At 41.9% G+C, this 19,796-nt stretch overlaps 3 protein-coding genes across 4 annotated transcripts in view; 1 reads left to right on the forward strand and 2 right to left on the reverse strand.

The window, feature by feature from the left end:
* LOC113058065 (WD repeat-containing protein 1-like) overlaps positions 1 to 19,796 on the reverse strand; it is a 282,582-nt gene that overhangs the window by 1,382 nt on the left and 261,404 nt on the right. The window contains exons 1-13 of one of the 2 annotated variants that reach the window (XM_026225741.1): positions 6,129 to 6,286; positions 4,742 to 4,863; positions 4,269 to 4,359; positions 4,031 to 4,178; positions 3,654 to 3,834; positions 3,074 to 3,151; positions 2,514 to 2,594; positions 2,207 to 2,440; positions 1,951 to 2,038; positions 1,293 to 1,449; positions 804 to 891; positions 525 to 635; positions 243 to 416 (exon numbers count right to left, since the gene is read on the reverse strand). In XM_026225741.1, the coding sequence (XP_026081526.1) occupies positions 243 to 416; positions 525 to 635; positions 804 to 891; positions 1,293 to 1,449; positions 1,951 to 2,038; positions 2,207 to 2,440; positions 2,514 to 2,594; positions 3,074 to 3,151; positions 3,654 to 3,834; positions 4,031 to 4,178; positions 4,269 to 4,359; positions 4,742 to 4,863; positions 6,129 to 6,144 (1,569 nt within the window). In that variant the 5' untranslated portion in view covers positions 6,145 to 6,286. Of the gene's footprint in view, positions 1 to 242; positions 417 to 524; positions 636 to 803; positions 892 to 1,292; positions 1,450 to 1,950; positions 2,039 to 2,206; positions 2,441 to 2,513; positions 2,595 to 3,073; positions 3,152 to 3,653; positions 3,835 to 4,030; positions 4,179 to 4,268; positions 4,360 to 4,741; positions 4,864 to 6,128; positions 6,287 to 19,796 lie in introns of those variants that run through there. The other variant, XM_026225742.1, reaches the window with a different exon arrangement.
* LOC113058048 (zinc finger protein 518B-like) lies at positions 8,679 to 13,517 on the forward strand. The gene is made up of 2 exons (XM_026225713.1): positions 8,679 to 8,826; positions 10,695 to 13,517. The coding sequence occupies exon 2, from the start codon at positions 10,816 to 10,818 to the stop codon at positions 13,489 to 13,491; it is 2,676 nt and encodes an 891-aa protein (XP_026081498.1). The 5' UTR covers positions 8,679 to 8,826; positions 10,695 to 10,815; the 3' UTR covers positions 13,492 to 13,517.
* LOC113058101 (cytokine-dependent hematopoietic cell linker-like) lies at positions 14,459 to 18,480 on the reverse strand. Its single transcript, XM_026225792.1, has 9 exons — positions 18,456 to 18,480; positions 17,397 to 17,421; positions 16,411 to 16,471; positions 16,281 to 16,332; positions 16,160 to 16,188; positions 15,995 to 16,086; positions 15,299 to 15,376; positions 15,017 to 15,172; positions 14,459 to 14,945 (listed from the first exon to the last, which is right to left on the reverse strand). The coding sequence occupies exons 4-9, from the start codon at positions 16,286 to 16,288 to the stop codon at positions 14,784 to 14,786; spliced, it is 525 nt and encodes a 174-aa protein (XP_026081577.1). The 5' UTR covers positions 16,289 to 16,332; positions 16,411 to 16,471; positions 17,397 to 17,421; positions 18,456 to 18,480; the 3' UTR covers positions 14,459 to 14,783.

Raw genomic sequence — 19,796 nt, forward strand, 5'->3', positions numbered from 1 at the left:
TCACTGGGAAAGTCATGTAATTGACTAAACTTTGATATCTCCATGGACATGATCATTTATTTGTAAAGTTAAGTCTAAATTATTTAATCACACAGAAATAGTAAAAGTTAAACTAAGACAGGAGAAGTAATGCGGAGTCACTGGTTGAACCCTGGAGATCCCTCCGCTCCGGACACTTCTGGAAACAGGAAGTCTGACTATCTTAATTCTCTGGACAGGAATCCTGCGTGAGAGGAGTTTACCGTGTATCCGTCAGCGACCGTGAACACCGTGATGACCTTCTTCTCGTCCGTCACGGCCAGATACGCTCCGTCCGGAGAATACGACATGTCCGTCACCGGCCCCTGAACCTCCAGAACCTTCCCATCATCCTTCAGTGTGTTCCCCTGAACCGAGTACAGACGCACCTTCCCATCCTGCACACACACACACACAGCATCACATCTTTACAAGGTCACGCAGGTCACAGTAGGTGGTCCCTGCAGTGATTATGCTAATAGTGTGGAGACTGACAGGTGACTTACAGCTCCGCCCACAGCCACGACTCCGCCCCCAGGGTGAACCGCTGCAGCTTCGGGCTCGTAGCCGAGAGAGTCCAGCGTGAACAGCTTCTTCTTGTCCTTCAGCAGCACCAGCTGCGCACACACACACACACACACACACACACACACACACACTCATCAGTGCACACCCGCTCAGCCCTAAACACCCGACGCTTCAGTCTGGGCTTGTTTCAGGAGTAACTGTTCACCCCCAGACTCCCTTGAGTTAGACACTGTGTGTGTGTGTGTGTGTGTCCGTACCTGTCCAATACACACGGTGACCGTGAGACCTCCTGGACCCACACTGATGCACTTGGGCTGCATGTCCATCTTCACTACATCAGACGCACTGACACACACACACACACACACACACACACACACACACACACACAGAGCAGTGAGCTTCAACAGGTGTCTGGTCACAGGTGTGTGAGTGTGTTTGTGTGTGTGTGTGTGTCACCTGTACTCTCTCTTGCTCAGGTCAGTGTGTGTGTGTGTGTGTGTGTGTGTGTCACCTGTACTCTCTCTTGCTCAGGTCAGTGTGTGTGTGTGTGTGTGTGTGTGTGTGTGTCACCTGTACTCTCTCTTGCTCAGGTCAGTGTGTGTGTGTGTGTGTGTGTGTGTGTGTGTCACCTGTACTCTCTCTTGCTCAGGTCAGTGTGTGTGTGTGTGTGTGTGTGTGTGTCACCTGTACTCTCTCTTGCTCAGGTCAGTGTGTGTGTGTGTGTGTGTGTGTGTGTGTGTCACCTGTACTCTCTCTTGCTCAGGTCAGTGTAGCGGACCGTGTCGTCCATGCTGCAGGTCACCAGGCGGCTGGACTCGTCCACAGTCATCCTGGACACCAGGTTCGAGTGTCCTTTCCCCACAAACTCCTCGTTCTCTCCGCTCTCAGCGTCCCAGTAATGTGCGGCTCGGGTCAAGGGTTCATCAGACTCATATTCTGTGTTTGTGCTGGTTTCTGTCTGTCGTGATCAGTACCTTCTGTGTGATGTGAAACTACACTTCCAGCTGATTTATACCTTCAGAGGGACATCTTATGTCTGATTCTTACATTTAATCAATAAATTCAGTCCAAATAATAAGACACTGTAAGCTGTACCCAATTCATTTAAATCCATCTTTGCACTGCAGAGGCGGCACAGAAGTGGGTTTATGCAGCTTGAATGCGTTTACAGTGCATTATTCTTTTAACTTGGTTTTAAATGAAATGATGCTTTAAATACGAAACTACCACCTCCAGTCAGAGGCAGCGCGTCGCTGGATCATTCACTCTACAGGTTCATGCAAGATCCATTCAGTAATGAAGCAACACTGACAATATTATTTAAAATATAACACAGTATTAACTTATTAAAACCATATCATATGGGAGTATAAGGAAAAGTCTGAACCGAGTGAAGGATATTAATGTGTCCGTCGTGACTGCCTGAGTAGATGGTGGACCGGCCGTCTGTCTTATGGACCGTCACACACTGGATGGATTTGGAGTGACCCTGGGTAATACATGGTAAAGACACGGTAAAGACAATGTAATGACACAGTAAAGACACGGTAAAGACACGGTAAAGACACGGTAAAGACACGGTAAAGACACGGTAAAGACAGCGTCACTCTGCTGATCTGGAGCAGCTCAGAGCTGACCCCTGCTGACCCCGTCTCACCTTGATGGTGCGCAGCGGCCGGTCGGGGTTGTTCCTGTCCAGGTAGTTGATGTATCCAGACAGAGAGACGCTGAGCAGGTGGTTCTTCTGCCACAAACAGCCCAGCTGCTGGTCCAGAACACCTGAGCCCAGGTTAAAGGTGGTGACCGCCGTCCCGCTGCCCACGTCCCACAGTTTGACCGTCTTATCACCTGACGCTGAGATCAGCTGTGTGCTGTCCGGACTCCAGCTGACCTGAGGAAGAGCATCATCATCATCATCCTCCTCCTCATCCTCACACGTCACAGCGTCTCTGAAGAACACTCACAGCGTAGATGCCTCCCTCGTGAGCCTTCTCTCCTCCCAGAGAGCCCAGCTTGTCTCCAGTCTTACCATCGTACAGGAAGATCTGAGCAGACACAGAAACACAGGTGAACACTGCAGAAGAAGAGCTCAATGCAATGTTCAAAAAAATATTTTTATTTTTTAAATGAAGATGTAAATCAATATTATCAATATTATCAATATTGCAAAGTTATCTTTGTACTATTATTTTATTAAATAATCACTTTATTTTAAACTACACACACTTAATATGTTAAAAGATTTATAAAAAAAAAGCCTTTTTTTCTTTGCACCGTTTCTTACAACAGTGTATTATATATTCCATTATTTTTTAAACTATTATCATAAAACAATATTTATATTAATTATATAACTACAAACTGAAGTGACTATTTTATAATTAAATGCCAAATTTTTTACTCCATAATTGTGCAGTATAAAATAATAATTTTAGAATATAAAATGAAAATATAGTAATACATCGTTATATAAAATCCTAATGTTGATGATTATTCTAACAGATGTGAAGGAATAACGGCTCACCTGTCCGTCAGCTCCGGCTGAAGCGTAACGATTCCCGTCCGGAGAGAACCGCACACAGTTGACGAAGCGACTGTGATCCTACGCACACACACACACACACACACGGACACACACGGACACGTTTGAGCTGAAGAAGGAAATGATCTGATAGCCATCGCTCAGGATATGAGCGGCCCGTCCGTATAAACACGTCTGATCTACAGCAGAACACAGGCTTTTGAAAGTCAAGAATTTATGATTAGTAATGTAACTTATATTTCATTATAAGTAGAGCTTTTGGAGCATTTTAGAAATTCTCTCAAATTTTTGGAAGGTTACTAGAAATTATGCTAACATATATTTATTACATTTTTACAACAGTATTATATCTGTCTTATTTGATATAATTACATTTCAAATAACATTTTTAGTTTAAGCTGCTGCACGGTCGAAGATGTAGCAACAACAAACTGAACAACATCCGGCGGATCAGAAGCGCTTGTGTGAGGCGGATCAGAGATCACACACATCACTAATCGCTGATCTGTTACACAGAGTGGAGGGTCTGCATCTGAACGGACTGGAGCATGTGTGCACTCACACTGATGGTGCACTTGAACTTGAAGGGTGGTCCCTCCAGGAAGGTGGTGCAGGCGTCATCACTCCCCGTCACCAGACGATACGGACGCGTCTGCTTGAGGTCCACGCTGTTGATGATCTTACTGTGACCCACGATCTCTCCGACCGACGAGCCCGAATCCCAGAGGAACACCGCCCCGAACCTGCACACACACACACACACACACACAGAGACACACACAGAGACACACACAGAGACACACACAGAGACACACACACACACACACACACACATCAGCGCTGGGGAAACTTCTTTTTAAAAGTGATGCGTTACTCTCAACACTGCAGAGGACAGGGGCGTGGCCTGTGCAGTGGGTGTGGCCTTCAGCTGTCACTCACTTCTCTCGCCCCTCCCCCACCACGGCGATCCTCTTGCTGTCTTCGGTCCAAGCGATGTCCTTGATCTTCCCTCCGAAGGGCTGGTACTCGTACTTCAGCAGGTGCTCCTTCTGCGTCGTGTCCCAGATACGGATCTTCCCCGACACATCTGCACACACACACACACACACACACACACACACTGAAGAACCGCAGGAACACGGAGCGGACCTCAGAGCTCAGACGGAGCAGCACTCACCCCCAGACGCGATGTAGAAACCACTGGGAGCGTATTTGGCCACGATAACCTGATGAGGATGCTCGGTGTACACGTCTGCGATCGCTGGGTTCTGGAGGAGAGACAGAGAGAGAGAGAGAGAGAGAGGGAGAGAGAGAGAGAGACACAGAGAGAGAGAGACAGAGAGAGAGAGAGACAGAGAGAGAGAGAGAGAGAGACAGAGAGAGAGAGAGAGAGAGAGAGAGAGAGAGACAGAGAGAGACAGACAGACAGAGAGAGGTTGGATGTGAAAAACTACTAGTTAGTGAGGGCTATATTAAAATGTTGCACATATATGGGCCGTTCAGATTACTTGTTAAAGTGCAATGAAATACCTTATATCTGCAGACAATGTGCGTCTGTGTGTGTGTGTCTGTCTGTCTGAGTGTGTGTGTGTGCGTCTGTCTGTGTGTGTTACTATAATTTAATTTAATTTACATTAACGGTCGTCTCACCTCGATGTTCCTGATGATCACGCTCTTGCCGTTGGTGTACAGGAAGTTGTTCCCTTTGGGGTCTCCGCCCAGGACCTTGGCCACGCCCCTCTCCATGTGAGGAAGGCTGGCGAACACGCTTTCTGCAGACGAGAAAACATCTAAAGTTCTTCTGAAGTCATATTCTAAGAGGAGTTTCTAAAGATGGATTCTGAGAGGGTCATAAGAAAAAAAAACTAAAAAAAGGAGCTGCTTGAACATTTTTCAGTAGAGTACAATACAGACAAATCTTAACTCCAAGTTGCTAACTTAAGCTTTTTTTAAAGGAAGAAGATTGTTACACTTTATTTTAATGTGCACTTGATACATTGTAACACTGAGTAATGTTAATTAACTACATGTACTTACTATATGGTTATTTGTATGTAATTATGCATAATTAATTTTTATTATAATAGAAAGTACATGAAACATGTAACAAGGACACCTTAAAATAAAGTGTTACCAAACTTGCAATCCTTGTTCTCAATGTTAAAAGACTCAAATGTGTTCGTTAAACAACATTAATCATCTATTTAGTACACGAAGGAAATGAGAAGAACATCAGTAGACAAAAACAATTTAGAAAAGTAAGTTCATCTCAGGATTCTTAAAGGATTAGTTCACTTCCGGAATAAAAATCTCCTGATAGGGAATACACAACAGAACTATTATTTTAAGTTAGATGATGCAAAGTGTATCCTTAATGTTCTGTGAATCAATCTGGTTTCAGCAGAGCTACAAAAATAATGACCGTTTTTTCAAACACACCCGTCTGCCATTGGGCAATCAAACTGAGAGCCCCGCCCCCAAACGTGCATCATTGGCCAAATCAGTGTCAGACTGCTAATGATGCTCAACACACTGACGGGTGATTGATTCCAAGTTTTTCGGAGTCGACTCCATATACTTTACATTAAAACAGGGTCAGGAATAACACAAGACTGCAGTCATTGTTACATTTGATTTATTTTCCCCGACACAATGCCTTAAATTCCCTTTATTATTAAAACAACACACGTTTGGCGTGGCAGCCCAAGTGAATCCAAGTCCACGGCTGGAGTCGACTCTATCTCCAGTGTTATTCAGAGTGAAGGATTCGACTCTTTTGGAATCGACTCCCCATCACTGTCACTGATCAATGTTTGGGTCTCGTTCACAGGTTTACACACTTCAGAGTGCGCACTATCATATACATACACACTTTAAGCATTCACAACAAAACCTCCCGTTACAAACACCAACCTCCTGGACGTGAATAACCATGTTATTAAAGTAACGTTACTGTGGATATGCTTCAGTCAAGGATCCAAGCAGACTGAACCAGACCATTAACTAACACAAACACGCACAAAGGCTGGTCACTTACTGAGCACGTAAGACATCTCGGCTTTACTTCTCTTCCGGTGAACGAATGAATGAGCTGCTGTGTGACTGAAGGCGGCTGGAACGGCTCGGGATCCGTGCGCTTCTGTCACCGGCGGAGCGCTGAACGCGGAAGAAGCGGCAGCGCGCGGACGGCTCGGCTTTGCCCATATATAGTAAAGAGCGTTCGGGCTGGTTCAGACCTGCGCGCACACACCCGACCGGAAGTGACGGAGAACGGGAGAAAATGAACGACGGTGGTGTTTATGATCATGCTTTCTGTAAACGTCAATATTGTGAAATATTATTGCAATTTATTGCGTGATCTTCAGAAATCATAATAATATGCTGATTTATTATTAATATTGGAGACGGGATTTTCAGGATTCTTTTATGAATAAAAAGTTACAAAGAACAGCATTTATAAACACTATCAACTCTGATAATAATCAGAAATGTTTCTTGAGCAGTAAATCATCATATTTTCATGATTTCTGAAGATCATGTGACACTGAAGACTGGAGGAATGATGCTGAAAATACAGCTGTGCATCACAGAAATACATTACACTTTAACATATTAAATTATAAAACTAATATTTTAAACAGTAATAATAATTTACAACATTACTGATGAAATAAATGCTGCATTAATAAGCAGAAAATACTTCTTTAAAACACATTAAAAATCTTACAGACCCCAAACTTTTAAACAGCAGTGTATATAATTAAGTTATTGTAAAAAAAAGAAAAACACTTTTATTCAATGCAGTGTGTTTTAATAATTTCCATCTGGAATATTTTATTCTGAAGGACAATCACAGCATCCATCCGCTGTCTTTCTTCAGTTTCTATGAATAACTTGCTAAACATCAATATCTCATGTCCGTGTGTGTATGTATTTGATATAAGCAGCCATTAGTGGGACATAATGTGCATCCAGCCGATCATTATTGTAATGTGATATGAGACTCAGACCACACTGGACATGCTGACTGCACATTCTGTCTTTATATGATGAATCATCACAGTACGGAAGGAAATGCTGTTTGACTTGTGCTTTAGGATGTGATGAGTTCATTTTAGCTGACTCTAAATAACCAGCTGACAGTCATATTTATACCCTTGTAACTGAAATAATGAAGATTCAGTGCGACAGCCTTCAGTTTAGCTGGAACAGCAGATAACTGCTATTTATCAAGGAAAATAACCACTCACTAAACCTGTTTTAGGATTAATAATGGAGGTTTATGCTTTGGTTGAGAAATGGCTGCTGGATTGTTTTAGATGTGCAACTTTATGCTGCAAAGGCATAGATTGGTAATGCTGCTCAGAGGTGGCATAAATGCATTTACACAGCCATTACAGCCTGAGGTGGGTCACAGAAAACATCATTTCAATGCTGCATTGTGTAACACTGGGTCTTGAGCAGCCACGGTGCAGCCTTAAAGGAGTACTTCCAGAATAAAAACAATAATTCAAAAATGCACCCCAGTGTCATCAGAGATGTTCATGTCTATCTGTCTTCAGTCGCAGAGAAATGAAGGTTTGTGAGGAAAACACTCCAGAGTTTTTCTCCATGTAATGGACTTCAAAAGATTCATCTGTGTGTCCAGCTTCAGAAAGAAAAACTCCATCTCATTTCCTACTCAAACTTCAAAATCATCCCTAATCGTTGTTTTACCGTTGTCTTTGTGAAGGGCGTTTGACTTTCTTTGCAGGTTTGCTTTGTAAACACTAGATCGGTGCTTTCGCGATTACATCATGTGTGAAGTCCAGCTAGTGCTACACCAGCATTTGTGGTTAAAAATATATGTTTATTTCAGAAAATGAGTGATGGTTTCTCTAGATAAGACTCTTATTCCTGTAGAGCTCTTTAAATCTGCACTGAAACTGATTAGATCTTTAACCCCTCGGTCCTCATTGGCTTTCTTTGCAATGGAAGACAGAAAGACATGAATATCTTGAGAAAGTAAATTATCAGACTTTTATTCTGGAAGTGAACTAAGAGGTGTAAAAACGCTTTTCCTTATTATATTGCACAAAAACACAAACACGTTTCTTGCAGTGGAACTCCAAGCCAATTTTGTTTACAATAAAACAATCCAATATGGGTTTAAATCTGGGCTTGTTTATCTTTTAAAAATGATGATAATAGAATCACCTTTTTTACAAATGGGCTTGGCCAGTATAACCACATACATATATGTACACAAGACTAAGAACTATTGTATAATGAGAGTCATGTTCTGTAAACTGAACAGAAGTGGACACGTCAGTTTTTCACGAGCGCCATCTTGGCTCATGTTAAGTTAGAAGAAGGGACTACAGTGCTGTCGAATCTACAGCTTTAGATGAATCCAGCGACTAAACCAACAGGTATTTGACTAGAACAGAAGCTCTCAGATCCATATTGTGGCATCAATCACCGTTAAAGCGAGCAAAAGGTGTGTCTTTGTGTGGAAGTCCTGCTGCGCAATGCGGGTGCTCGCGTGAGCTGTAGAGCTCTACTGCAGCCAGCAGCCAATCAGAGGCGCGATCACGTCACGCGCCCCGTGCACCCGCACCCACACACTCACACTCTGCGCGGTCACGGCAGCAGAAAGAATACAATGCACGCCACCCTGGTGAGAAAATAATGAAGCAATGGACGAATTAAACGCATCCGTCGCTCTTTTGAGAGGAGGACGCTTGTAACGCAAGGTTAGTGTTTTAACGCATCGCTGTTTTCTCCGGGGACGCGCGTGCGGGGCTCGGCTCAGGCGTGACGGGCACACGCAGCACACAATTCTCATCCTATTTAGATCGCCTTGGGAAATGAGTGATTACTGTGTGCTGTTTATCCCCTCAGAACAGGAATCTCCTCCTGAGAGCAGCAGATCAAACTGAAAAAACATTAGATGCTCGTGCACATGCAATTTAAATGCACAGTGCAATTAAGAACTAACAAATTCCACTGCCTGAAAAAATGCATTTATTTAAATACTGTTTTGCATGCATTTATGATGTATCAAATCTGTTTTGTTTTTGCTGTGTTGATAAAAAAATATTCCCATAAAAAAGTTTTTATTGCATTTAGGGTAATAATAAAAAGTGATTTGTTGTTTGTAAAGTAGCCTTTGGTTTATTACTAACTTTACTAATAAATATGATAAAACTACAGTTAGTATTGGTATCTAGTGTTTGTAACCAATAAGTAAAAAATCCGAATCAAGAAGATTGACTATATTATGCATTGAGGGGCTGATTGCTACTATGTAAAAAATTATTATTGTTCTTGCATTTTAATTTATAGTCAAACGTTTTTACCAAATGTTGGTTTCACACTGGATTTGTGAATACTTTTTGTTGTTGTTGTTGTTGCCTCAAGTAATTATGGTTAAGCACACAAACTAGTCATTTGTGGACATCAAAGATTATTTTGATTAATGCAAATTTAGTGAAGATCACATAAAAATTGTATGCCCAAAAATAAAATAAACAAAAAAATTCACAAAATTCAGGACATTTTTTTTTTTTACCAATACATTCAAACTTTATTAACAGAAAATATGTTTTTTAAAAGGGAAACTTCAAGCTGATGGTGGCGCTAGAGAGTTTGACTTGTAGAGCCCAAAACTGGCCACTGGATATTTTAGACCGTGTTCTTTTTTGTTCTATATTGATAACCTGGGCTGACCAATAAATTGTGATTAACACTAAATCTTGTGTAACTCAACCTGTCTAGTGCGATTATGATATCGCGAAGGCTGCGGTTATGTTTTATGTGAGCTTGTCGGTGAAGCATGGCTCTTTGATCAGTGGGAAGAGCTGCTTCATCTGAAATCACTTCGAGTTTGAGACGCCTTTTTTGTGCATTTGTAAAAGCAACTCTCTTCAAACTTCATCATTATAAATATACTTTATATCATGAAAATACCTGAGAAGGCATGAAGAACAGTGATAGAAAGATGCCCATTGGGACTACAGGGTCATGGTACTTCTTCTGCGGGGCATATTTGGAGTTTCTGCGTGAGAGCGCCCTCTGGCTTTTAGATGAAGCAGCATTCAACCATACTTCACTGACAAGCTGCGCATAAAAAAAAAAAAAAGATTACAGCCAATTGCCTAATCTAGTGCAGCCCTGTTGGTTACCCATTCAAAACCTGGTCCTGATTATCCTGGGTGGTTATTAATCCGTTGCAGTTTGGTTGTTATGGGGTTGTTAGTGGTTGCACTTCCAAATCTCTATCATATTGGTCACTATGTGGTTCAATTGCAAGATACCTTGAGTAAAGCTTGTTCTCAAAACAATGATTAAATAATAAACTTCTTTATAAAGTCTTTTTCCATGATGTGTGTATTCCTAAAGTGTGCGTCTGTTTTAATACACCATTAAATTCACTTTCAAGATGCACTAGTGATTTGAACATCACTAACAGTGTTGTTGTTGGTTGCGTCACAAAGTATTTATAGATGCAAGGGTCATAAACTAGTACAACATAACCAATGAAGAGAGTTTTATGTTACTTTTTGGATTGTATTCCATTCTAATTTCCCAAAACACTCTTTTTTTCTCACCCATTATGCAGGTACAAACGTACATCATACTGAGTCCAAAGGAAGGGATCCTAACTTGTCAAGAAACAGCCTATGTGGATCACTTATTCTTTGATTTGTGAACTGTACGATTGTTAACTTGATGTCCTGACCATGCGTTCACAACAAAGTTTCATGTCATTTATGAACAGCAAGGACAGTGCTATACCTAGAAAAGACTTTGATCGCCTGTGCTGTGCAAAATGTCGCTTTTCAACCAAGGACACTGACCTGTTCGAGAGACACGTGTCCCATCATAAGGAGGTGACTTTCTCCTGTGCGCTCTGCAGCTATGTTTCCTATTCTAAAACAGAGTCTCAGAAACACATTGTTTTGCACACTGGCTCGTATCCGTACAGGTGTAGCTTCTGCTCGTACGGAGCCGTGCGGAGAGACTACATGGTGAAGCATATTCTTCGTATACACAAGAGAAATGCAGAAGAAGGCTTCATAACTGATTTTGTCGTATCCACCCCAGATGGATGTCCATCTGTTCCTGATGCTCTCGGGATTTCAGATTGGCCTGAAAGGAACGACCAGTGTGCAATTCCCAATTCCCATGTGGAACGCTCCAGTGGAAGTCAACCCGACCAATCATCTGTTATTAGTAAAACAGTGAGCCAAACCAGGGGTAATCGAGCTCGTATGACCTACAGTTTCACAATGCCATCTATGACCAATAAAACAACAGTTATTCCGGTTTCTAAGACTCCGTTCACTGGTGCCATTCCCAGCTGTGCTCCAAGCACCAGTCACTCGTTAGGCAACACGCCACAAGTGGTTCTAAGATCACGGGAGGCAAACAGCAACCTATTGAATGCGCAACCCTGTGCCGATGGGAGAAACAAGGTGGTTAGTAGCAGAACCGTTTCGGAAAAGCTTATTCCGAAAGCTATGTTCCCAAGAGTCCATATTAGCTCTACAGCAACACTACAGCAAAGCCCAAAGGTTGGTGTTCCTGAAAAGGCTATGGCTTCAAACAACATTCCCAGAGTACAGGTCCGAGCACCTATTGAATTGAACACCCCACTTCGACCACTACTGAATGCGCCATTATCCAAGAGGAATATTCAGATGGATCAGACGGCTGGTCTGTCCAAAACAGGGCTTAAAGTTGGGACACAGAGACCAGTAGTACTTCCCAGCAGTCCAATCAAACGTCCACTGCACTCCAATGCAGAAAAGAGCAATCAGTCAAGAGCGACCTCCAGAGCACCTGTAGGATCCTCAGCAGAGACATCGAGCACATTATCCAGTGTCCAAGTGGAACTGTTAGCGCCTTTGAACCAGCCAATTCAACACAACAAGCCTCTGACCGTGTCCTGTCCAGAGGAGATCAATATTCCTGCTGGGTGTTTGGTGGAACTGGTCGAGGTGAAAAATGTCAATGGGACTCGAGAGTTGGAGCTACGGTTGATCCCACCCAATGGGAGTCCGCAAGACCAGAAGAGCAACGTGGATGAACCTTCATCAGCCACAACTGGAGGCAGACTGTCCTTCAAATGCCAAGTTGCCAAAGGGTGTCCAGTCAGCTCTTCCACGTCTTCATCACCTCATGAAGTCAAACAGCAGCAGGCTTTATCATGCACCAAAGTTCAGACTTTCACAAAATCTGTTCAGTCAGCACACAAACCACAGTGTTCTTCAGAGACGCCAGCCAGGAGCAAACACAACCCCAAGACCAAGGATCCAAAGATCATCACGCTTGACCGTCCAGATTTGAGTTCTGAAAGCCTTCCTGTGATCTCATCCGTTTTCTCTCTTTGTCCCACACCTAAGTCAACTCAAAGCATCTCAAAGTCCTCGCCAGAAATGCAACGGTGGAAGGTGGCAACAAAAGAGCCAAAGGACGAGGTGAAGAATGCAGAGCAATCACTAGTCTGTAGTATTCTGATTAAAAAGGAGGAAGCTGAGGACAAACCCAAAGGTGCTTCTTTGGGTCTCAAAGAAACAAAGACAGAGGATGAGACTAGTGCAGGCTCAGCAATATCTAAGACTCGTGTTCAAGTGAAAACATCAGAGAAACCCCTAAACAAAAGTCATTCAAAACAAGGTACATGTTTGACAGTGGCTCATCCATTGGTCGTGCCAAACCAAAACATTGTTCCATCAAACAAGGATGACATTTCACAGCAAGACAGGGGAAATTCGGTCCAAAAACACAATTCCAGTGTTTCCAACATGTATCCAAAAGTAGCTTTGTTCAGGATTCCCAGTTCTCTGTTGGAACCCAAGAAGAAACTTCCAGAAGCCCCAACACGAGAGATGAGTTTGATGGCACGACCGGTTCTCAGCTGCACGCTAAGCGAGCAGAACGTCTCTGGAAGTCCTGAGGTGGCCATCAAGCTGATACTAAAGAGAAACCTTTGTGAAAGTGAAGAGAAGCACCAAGACTCTCCACCACGGAAAAAGCACAAGAAAGAAAAGAGAAAAGCCAAGAAACACAGGTCGTCATCGGTTGGGACAGGCCTTTCTCAATCATCAAATGAAGGTCATCAGGAACTGAGGTTAACTCCTCTGAAAGTGGATCAGCGTATCAAGCTTCCTGGTCCGAATCAGCCGGTTGTGGTTCTGAACCACCCCAATCCTTCGGTTCAGAGCGTCAGTGTTGGCGTCCAAACCCTGAAGAACTATAAGTGGATTCACTCAGAGGATCACGAGCAGGAACAGAGGGAACAACGTGTGAGAAAACGGCCTTCATTCAAGATGACACTCAAGAAAGTTAATGGACAGAAGTATCAGGTAATCGAGTTCGTTCTAAAGGGAGTCTCGGAGAAACAGCTTTCGTAAAACCAGCTACATTCCCTTTAGACACTTCATGTTTCTATTGATTTTCTTATGATTGTGCTATTTAGGAAAACTCAAGCAGGATTCTTTTAAAATTTAACGATAATAAAGCTAGTGGGTGACGTTGGTAGTTCGATGCCAATAAACATTATCTTGCAATTAGACTGACCAAGTTTTAGCTACTCTGGTCATATGTACTTGGGAATAAACATACTTTTTTCCAAAATGAACTAACTATTAATTAACCAGATTTTTCCCAGTCCTGCTATGTTCCACTTGACAGCTGCAATGACCAACAAGGCTCATCATGTGTATATATAGACTTTTTTTTATAAAAAGAAATGTAAAACTGAACTGTCAATACATAGAAGTTATTGTTAAGAAAATCTTAACTCTGAAACCAATGTCTGTTTTAGGATGTTGTGTGTTATTTGTTACGTCTATATACGTCTCACGTTTAAACTTTCACAAATGTTTGTACATGTGGCACTTTTCACTGAAATCACTGTCTTTTTTAATCATTATTTGTACATAAGCCTCAGTGTTGAAGTGACTCTTTTCTGATTGGTGTGCAGTGATTCATGGGTGCTGTTTGGGTTTGGTTTGAATCCATTGGTCTTTGTTGGGTGAGGCTTTGTCATTTCTGAAATTCAAACATATGTCGTACAGTTAATGTGTTTTTGCAAATGAACCAAAAAGTTTGCTTATATGAACTCAGTATTTTACAGCACACATTCATGCAATATACTATATCCAATATAATGTCCTTTTTGTAAAATGTATTGTCATAAGACAGTCGAGAGAGTTTGATGTGTTTATCTTTGTAAATCTACCTCAAATGATCAAACCTGTTACTGTTTGTGTAAAGGGCATCTGCTCATTTTTAAATCTAAAACTGTTTAAACAAGAAACTAAACATGTGTAATGATTCATGAGTTTTAAGTCAAACTATAATCTGTACATCGTTCTGAGGCTTCAGAAGCATAATATTTATTTTAAATAATACAAAAGACAGAAAAAAAATGTTAAGTGTGATTAAATAAAGACTGAAATGGATTAAAAGTTTCTGGAAAAAAGGTTGTTGTGTGTGTCTTAAAATGTAAAAAATACTGAATCCTTTAGAAATTTGATTTCTACTCATCCACATTAATAAACATTTGATTTTCTTCACTCTATCAGATTATCTCTCTGGCTCTTTTTTGGAGTCTGTACTAGTCAAAGTCACTAAACATGTCTTCTAAAGTTAAAAGGTCAGTCAAAGTCTCAGAGATGTCGCGGGTCGTTTGTATTTGCTCTTATTTCAACAGCTCGGTCAGGTCCTGCTTTGTGATTGGGTACATCAGCACACACTGCCTCCTCTGATTGGCTGCTGCTGCGGAGGAGGATTTCCGTCCGTCAATGAGAACGATGGGAAAGATGGAGTGGAACTTGATGATGTCGGTGACAGAATCAAACCTCTGGAAGACAAAGAGGGATGATGAAGCACTGAGTCTGGTGCTGCGACACTAAGAGCTCAGGTGTGACTCACGTCATTGGTTCTCAGGCCCGTTCCCAGAGTGTATTTGCTGATGTCATCACTGAAGCGGATCTGAATGTTAAACACTCTTTTGTCGTAAAACACAGCGAGGACCAAGGGCTCATAGGTAGTGTTCTTCGAGCAGTCGCGCACTAGAAAGGCTCCTTCCTGTGGACAGAAGTCTCATGTAAACATCAAAACACAATTCATGCATAATCCATGTGTTTGTTTTCTGATTATGTGCTAAGTTCTTGAGTCACTGAGCTATAACGTCGGTCGTGATGTGTGTTTTACCCTGTTGACCAGGTGAAGAGCGTGTTCAGCGTCCACACGACTAACTGCACCAACATACCAGTTCTGATCCGCCAATCCCTGCACGACAGACAACACAGAGCCACTAGAGGTTTTCCAAATATATGTTATTGATCTTACTGTAAACAATCTGTTCAGTCTCACACAAAGTTTGGAATAGGATTTTTTTTTTAAATCTCTTCTGCTCACCAAAGCTGTATTTATTTGATCAAAAATACAGTAAAAACAATGAAGTATTCTTCTAATATAAAGCATCTGTTTTCTGTGTGAATCTGTGTTAAAGTGTAATGTATTTCTGTGATGCTCCGCTGTATTTTCAGCATCATTCCTCCAGTCTTCAGTGTCACATGATCTTCAGAAATCAGAATAATATGATGATCTACTGCTCAAGTAACATTTCTGATTATTATCAGTGTCGAACACAGCTGTGCTGCTCAATATTTTTATGGAAAATTCAAACATAACACATTTTAAATTTCTATAATATGTCTACTGTATTTTGATCAAATAAATGCAGCCTATTTACTCCACCTAAACTCCGCCCACACTTTAGACCCGCCTCCAAGTGTGAGTGCCACGCCCATATTTCAGCATCCAATCAAGAACAGGCAGACAGAACTTATAATCTGTTACAAAGCTGGAAGAAAGCTGCACTGCTACTGTTGTGTATCTCTGTACCTGTGCAGGTTTGCTGTGGTTGGTGAAGCTGCCGTCGCTCTCTCCTTTAGCAGGAGGCCATTCGTGATGCTGCTGTTTCCTCACGTGTGAATCTGTAATGAATCCAGAGCGTTTGAGACGTGAATCTGAGCCGCTTCAGCTGTGATTCAGTGAGTCGTTTCTTACCGAACGAGCTCTTCTCGCTCTCACAGTAACTGCAGGAGCAAACACACACGGACACCCATCACACACATCATTCCTCTGATTACTGATGTTAAAGCACAGACTGTGTGACTGCGGTCAGTACCTGTCCATATCCTGAGAGTCCAGATCCAGAGAAAACCTGTGAGACGTGTGACCTGCATAACAGGTATATTAGATTTTATCATTACAGTTTATAAAAATCGATATTACATTGAAAAGGCAACATAACTTACCTGCAGATGATTGTGTTTTTACCTGAGGGTGAAATGGAGTATTATTCACTTGTGTGGGTTTCTTGAATACACAAAACCAACAGACATGATGCTTTAATAGTGATTTTTATCAATTTCATTTCATTTTTGGAACATCTCTTTCTTTAAATACAATATTTGTTGGTCAAACTAATGGTTATATATTATTCTATGTATTTGTGGTTTCATAAATGCTTCTCTGAAACGCCTTTAATAGTCTGTGTGCTGACAGGTTTCCACTGTGACAACATGCCCCGCTCTAGGGATCAAGCTTATTAACTCTATGTGTTCTCTGCTGTGACGTTCGGCTGTTTTTGCGTCAGTCTCAGCATGATTTCAGTTCTCTTCACAGCTCTTCCTCTCTGACCTACATGTGATATCTCTCTCTCAAACAGTTCCAGTCATGTGTGATGTTCCTCAAACTGTTCTCAAGGTTAACAGGCCTTGGCAAGTCTAAGGGAATTATTTGGAACTGTTTATTAAACACATGACTTCAATGTTTTTTTTAATAGGTTATTACAGGATTCTGAAGAAAACTAGGGAAGATGAAGATGAATGAGAAGTGTGCATGTTTGGTAAACAGAAGAAGAGTCCTTAATATAATCTCTTCATTTATGAATGTTGAAAGTCTCTGTTCAATCATAAATTAATATGCCATGATAAGAAACGGACATGAACTGTGTATCTGTCTAATAATCTTTGAAAACTCTTGTGTGTATCAGTTCTTCAAATAAGCTTGCATTCTTGTTGAGGGAAACTGAACTGCTGTGCATCTCAGATTGAGTCATTCAGGGACAAATGTGACAACTTGCCCCGCTCTCTTTTACATGTTCTGGTTTTAGTTCTAGTTAATGCTCTAGAGGTCATTTGTAAAAAAGTTGAAATTAAGTTTGTTTATTTTTTAGTTATTATGTTTGACTTTGCTATATTTAAGTTACTGGTGTAAAACAGAATAGACATGGACTTACATTCTCTTGCTCACTTGGTCTGGAGCTGAGAATAAAAAACACAGGAATCAGTTTACATGGGTGTGTGAGTGTGTGAGGTGTGTGGTGTGTGTGTGTGGGTGTGTGTGTGTGTGAGTGAGTGAGTGAGAGAGTGTGTGTGTGTGTGAGGTGTGTGTGTGTAGGTCTGTGTGTGTGTGTGTGTGTGTGATTGAGTGAGAGAGTGTGTGTGTGTGTGTGTGTGTGTGAGGTGTGTGTGGGTGTGTGTGTGTGTGTGAGGTGTGTGTGTGTAGGTCTGTGTGTGTGTGTGTGTGTGTGAGTGAGTGAGTGAGAGAGTGTGTGTGTGTGTGAGTGAGTGAGAGTTTGTGTGTGTGTGTGTGTATGTGTGTGTGAGAAGTGAGAGTTTGTGTGTGTGTGTGAGAGTGAGAGTTTGTATGTGTGTGTGTGTGAGTGAGAGAGAGTGTGGTGTGTGTGTGAGTGTGTGTGTGAGTGAGTGAAAGAGTGAGAGTGTGTGTGTGTGTGTGATTGAGAGTTTGTATGTATGTGTGTGTGTGTGTGTGTGAGAGGTGTGTGTGTGTGTGTGTGTGTGTGAGAGAGAGAGTGTGAGAGAGAGTGTGTGTGTGAGTGAGTGAGAGAGTGAGAGAGTGTGTGTGTGTGTGTGTGAGTGAGTGAGGTGTGTGTGTGTGTTCTCTTGTTTTTGTATCATATCAGGACACAACTCTGTATAAATGACATGGGTATGACACAGGTATTACAAAGGAGAGGGAGACTTATGAGGACATAACCCATGTCCCCATTTTTCAAAACACTTATAAATCATACAGAATGAGTTTTTTTTGAGAAAGTAAAAATGCACAAAGTTCCTGTGAGGGTTAGGGTTAGGTGTAGGGTTGGTGAGGGACATAGAATATACAGTTCTACAGAATAAAAACCATTACACCTATGGGATGAACACACTTTACACAGAAACAAACATGTGTATGTGTGTTTGTGTGTGTGTGTGTGTGTGTGTGTGTGGTGTGTGTGAGGTGTGTGTGTGAGGTGGTGTTGTCTGTGTATGTGTCTGTGTGTGTGTGACTCAACTGTGTCCACGCAGGTCTGTTGTTGTGTGATATGGTTGAGGTGACGTTGGGGCTGGTCTGGATGGAGGAGACTCAATCAACACTGGTTTGGGTAGTTAGTGGTTTGTCTGAACTGGTGGAGGCGGGTAAACTCAGATGATCTTCTGGGTACATAGATCTCACTGGCCTTAAAGTCGCAGCACAATCATTACACTGAACAGGCCGTGTGTTTTCTCACAGGTGTGTATTTCAAGTGTGCATTACCGTCTGTGGGGCACTGGGGGTCTGTACATGAGAGAATTCACACCAAATCGATCATACAGCACAAAAAACACAAACATAATCTCAATCAGTGTAAACATGATCCAAAAAGATTAAAGAAATGAAACAGGACCACAGACTCCTGGGAATTATAATATGTATACTATATATAAACTACCAGTCAAATGTTTGGCTTCAGCACAATTTTTAAATGGTCTTGAAAAAAGTCTCTTCTGCTCACCAAAGCTACATTTATTTGATCAAAAATACAATAAAAACACTGATCATTTTAAAGAGTTAAGTCTTACTGAGTGCAAACTTGTGAATGTTAGTGTATATATTAATAAACAGAAGTCAGGTGTTTTCTTTACCCTTTCAGCAGATCTCATAAAGTCCAATCGTCCATCTGCAGACACACAAATAATAATTCACAATTCAACATAAGCTCTTGTGTTCTTTTTGCTTTGAACTATTGCATGTATTGCATTAAAACATTGTTTTATATATCAGATTACAGACAGACAGACAGACAGATGGACAGACAGACAGATGGACAGACAGACAGATAAACAGACGGACAGACAGATAGATAGATGGACAGACAGACTGACAGAGAGAAAGATAAACAGACAGACGGACAGGCAGAGAGATAGATAGTTGGACAGACAGACAGAGAGACAGAACAGACAGCACAGAGAGACAGATAAACAGACAGACGGAACGGACGGACAGACAGACAGAGAGACAGACAGATGGACAGACAAACAGACAGAGAGAAAAGATAAACAGACAGACAGACAGACAGAGAGACAGATAAACAGACAGACAGACCAGACAGACAAACGGACAGACAGACAGACACACAGACGGACAGACGGACGGACAGACAGACAGAGAGAGACAGACAGACAGATGGACAGACAGACAGATGGACAGACAGACAGATAAACAGACGGACAGACAGATAGATAGATGGGACAGGACAGACTGACAGAGACAGAAAGATAAACAGACAGACGGACAGCAGAGAGATAGATAGGTTGGACAGACAGACAGAGAGACAGACAGACAGACAGACACAGAGAGACAGATAAACAGACAG

Source organism: Carassius auratus, chromosome 39, assembly GCF_003368295.1.
Source record: "Carassius auratus strain Wakin chromosome 39, ASM336829v1, whole genome shotgun sequence".
Taxonomy (NCBI): domain Eukaryota; kingdom Metazoa; phylum Chordata; class Actinopteri; order Cypriniformes; family Cyprinidae; genus Carassius; species Carassius auratus.

Excerpts from the sequence above, each read along its gene's own strand:
- LOC113058048 (XM_026225713.1), top strand. The coding sequence starts at position 10,816 with ATGCGTTCACAACAAAGTTTCATGTCATTTATGAACAGCAAGGACAGT.
- LOC113058101 (XM_026225792.1), bottom strand. Across the intron at positions 16,087-16,159 it reads GAGCGAGAAGAGCTCGTTCG|ATTCACACGTGAGGAAACAG; the intron begins GTAAGAAACGAC and ends GATTCATTACAG. Across the intron at positions 15,173-15,298 it reads CTCTTCACCTGGTCAACAGG|GAAGGAGCCTTTCTAGTGCG; the intron begins GTAAAACACACA and ends TTCTGTCCACAG.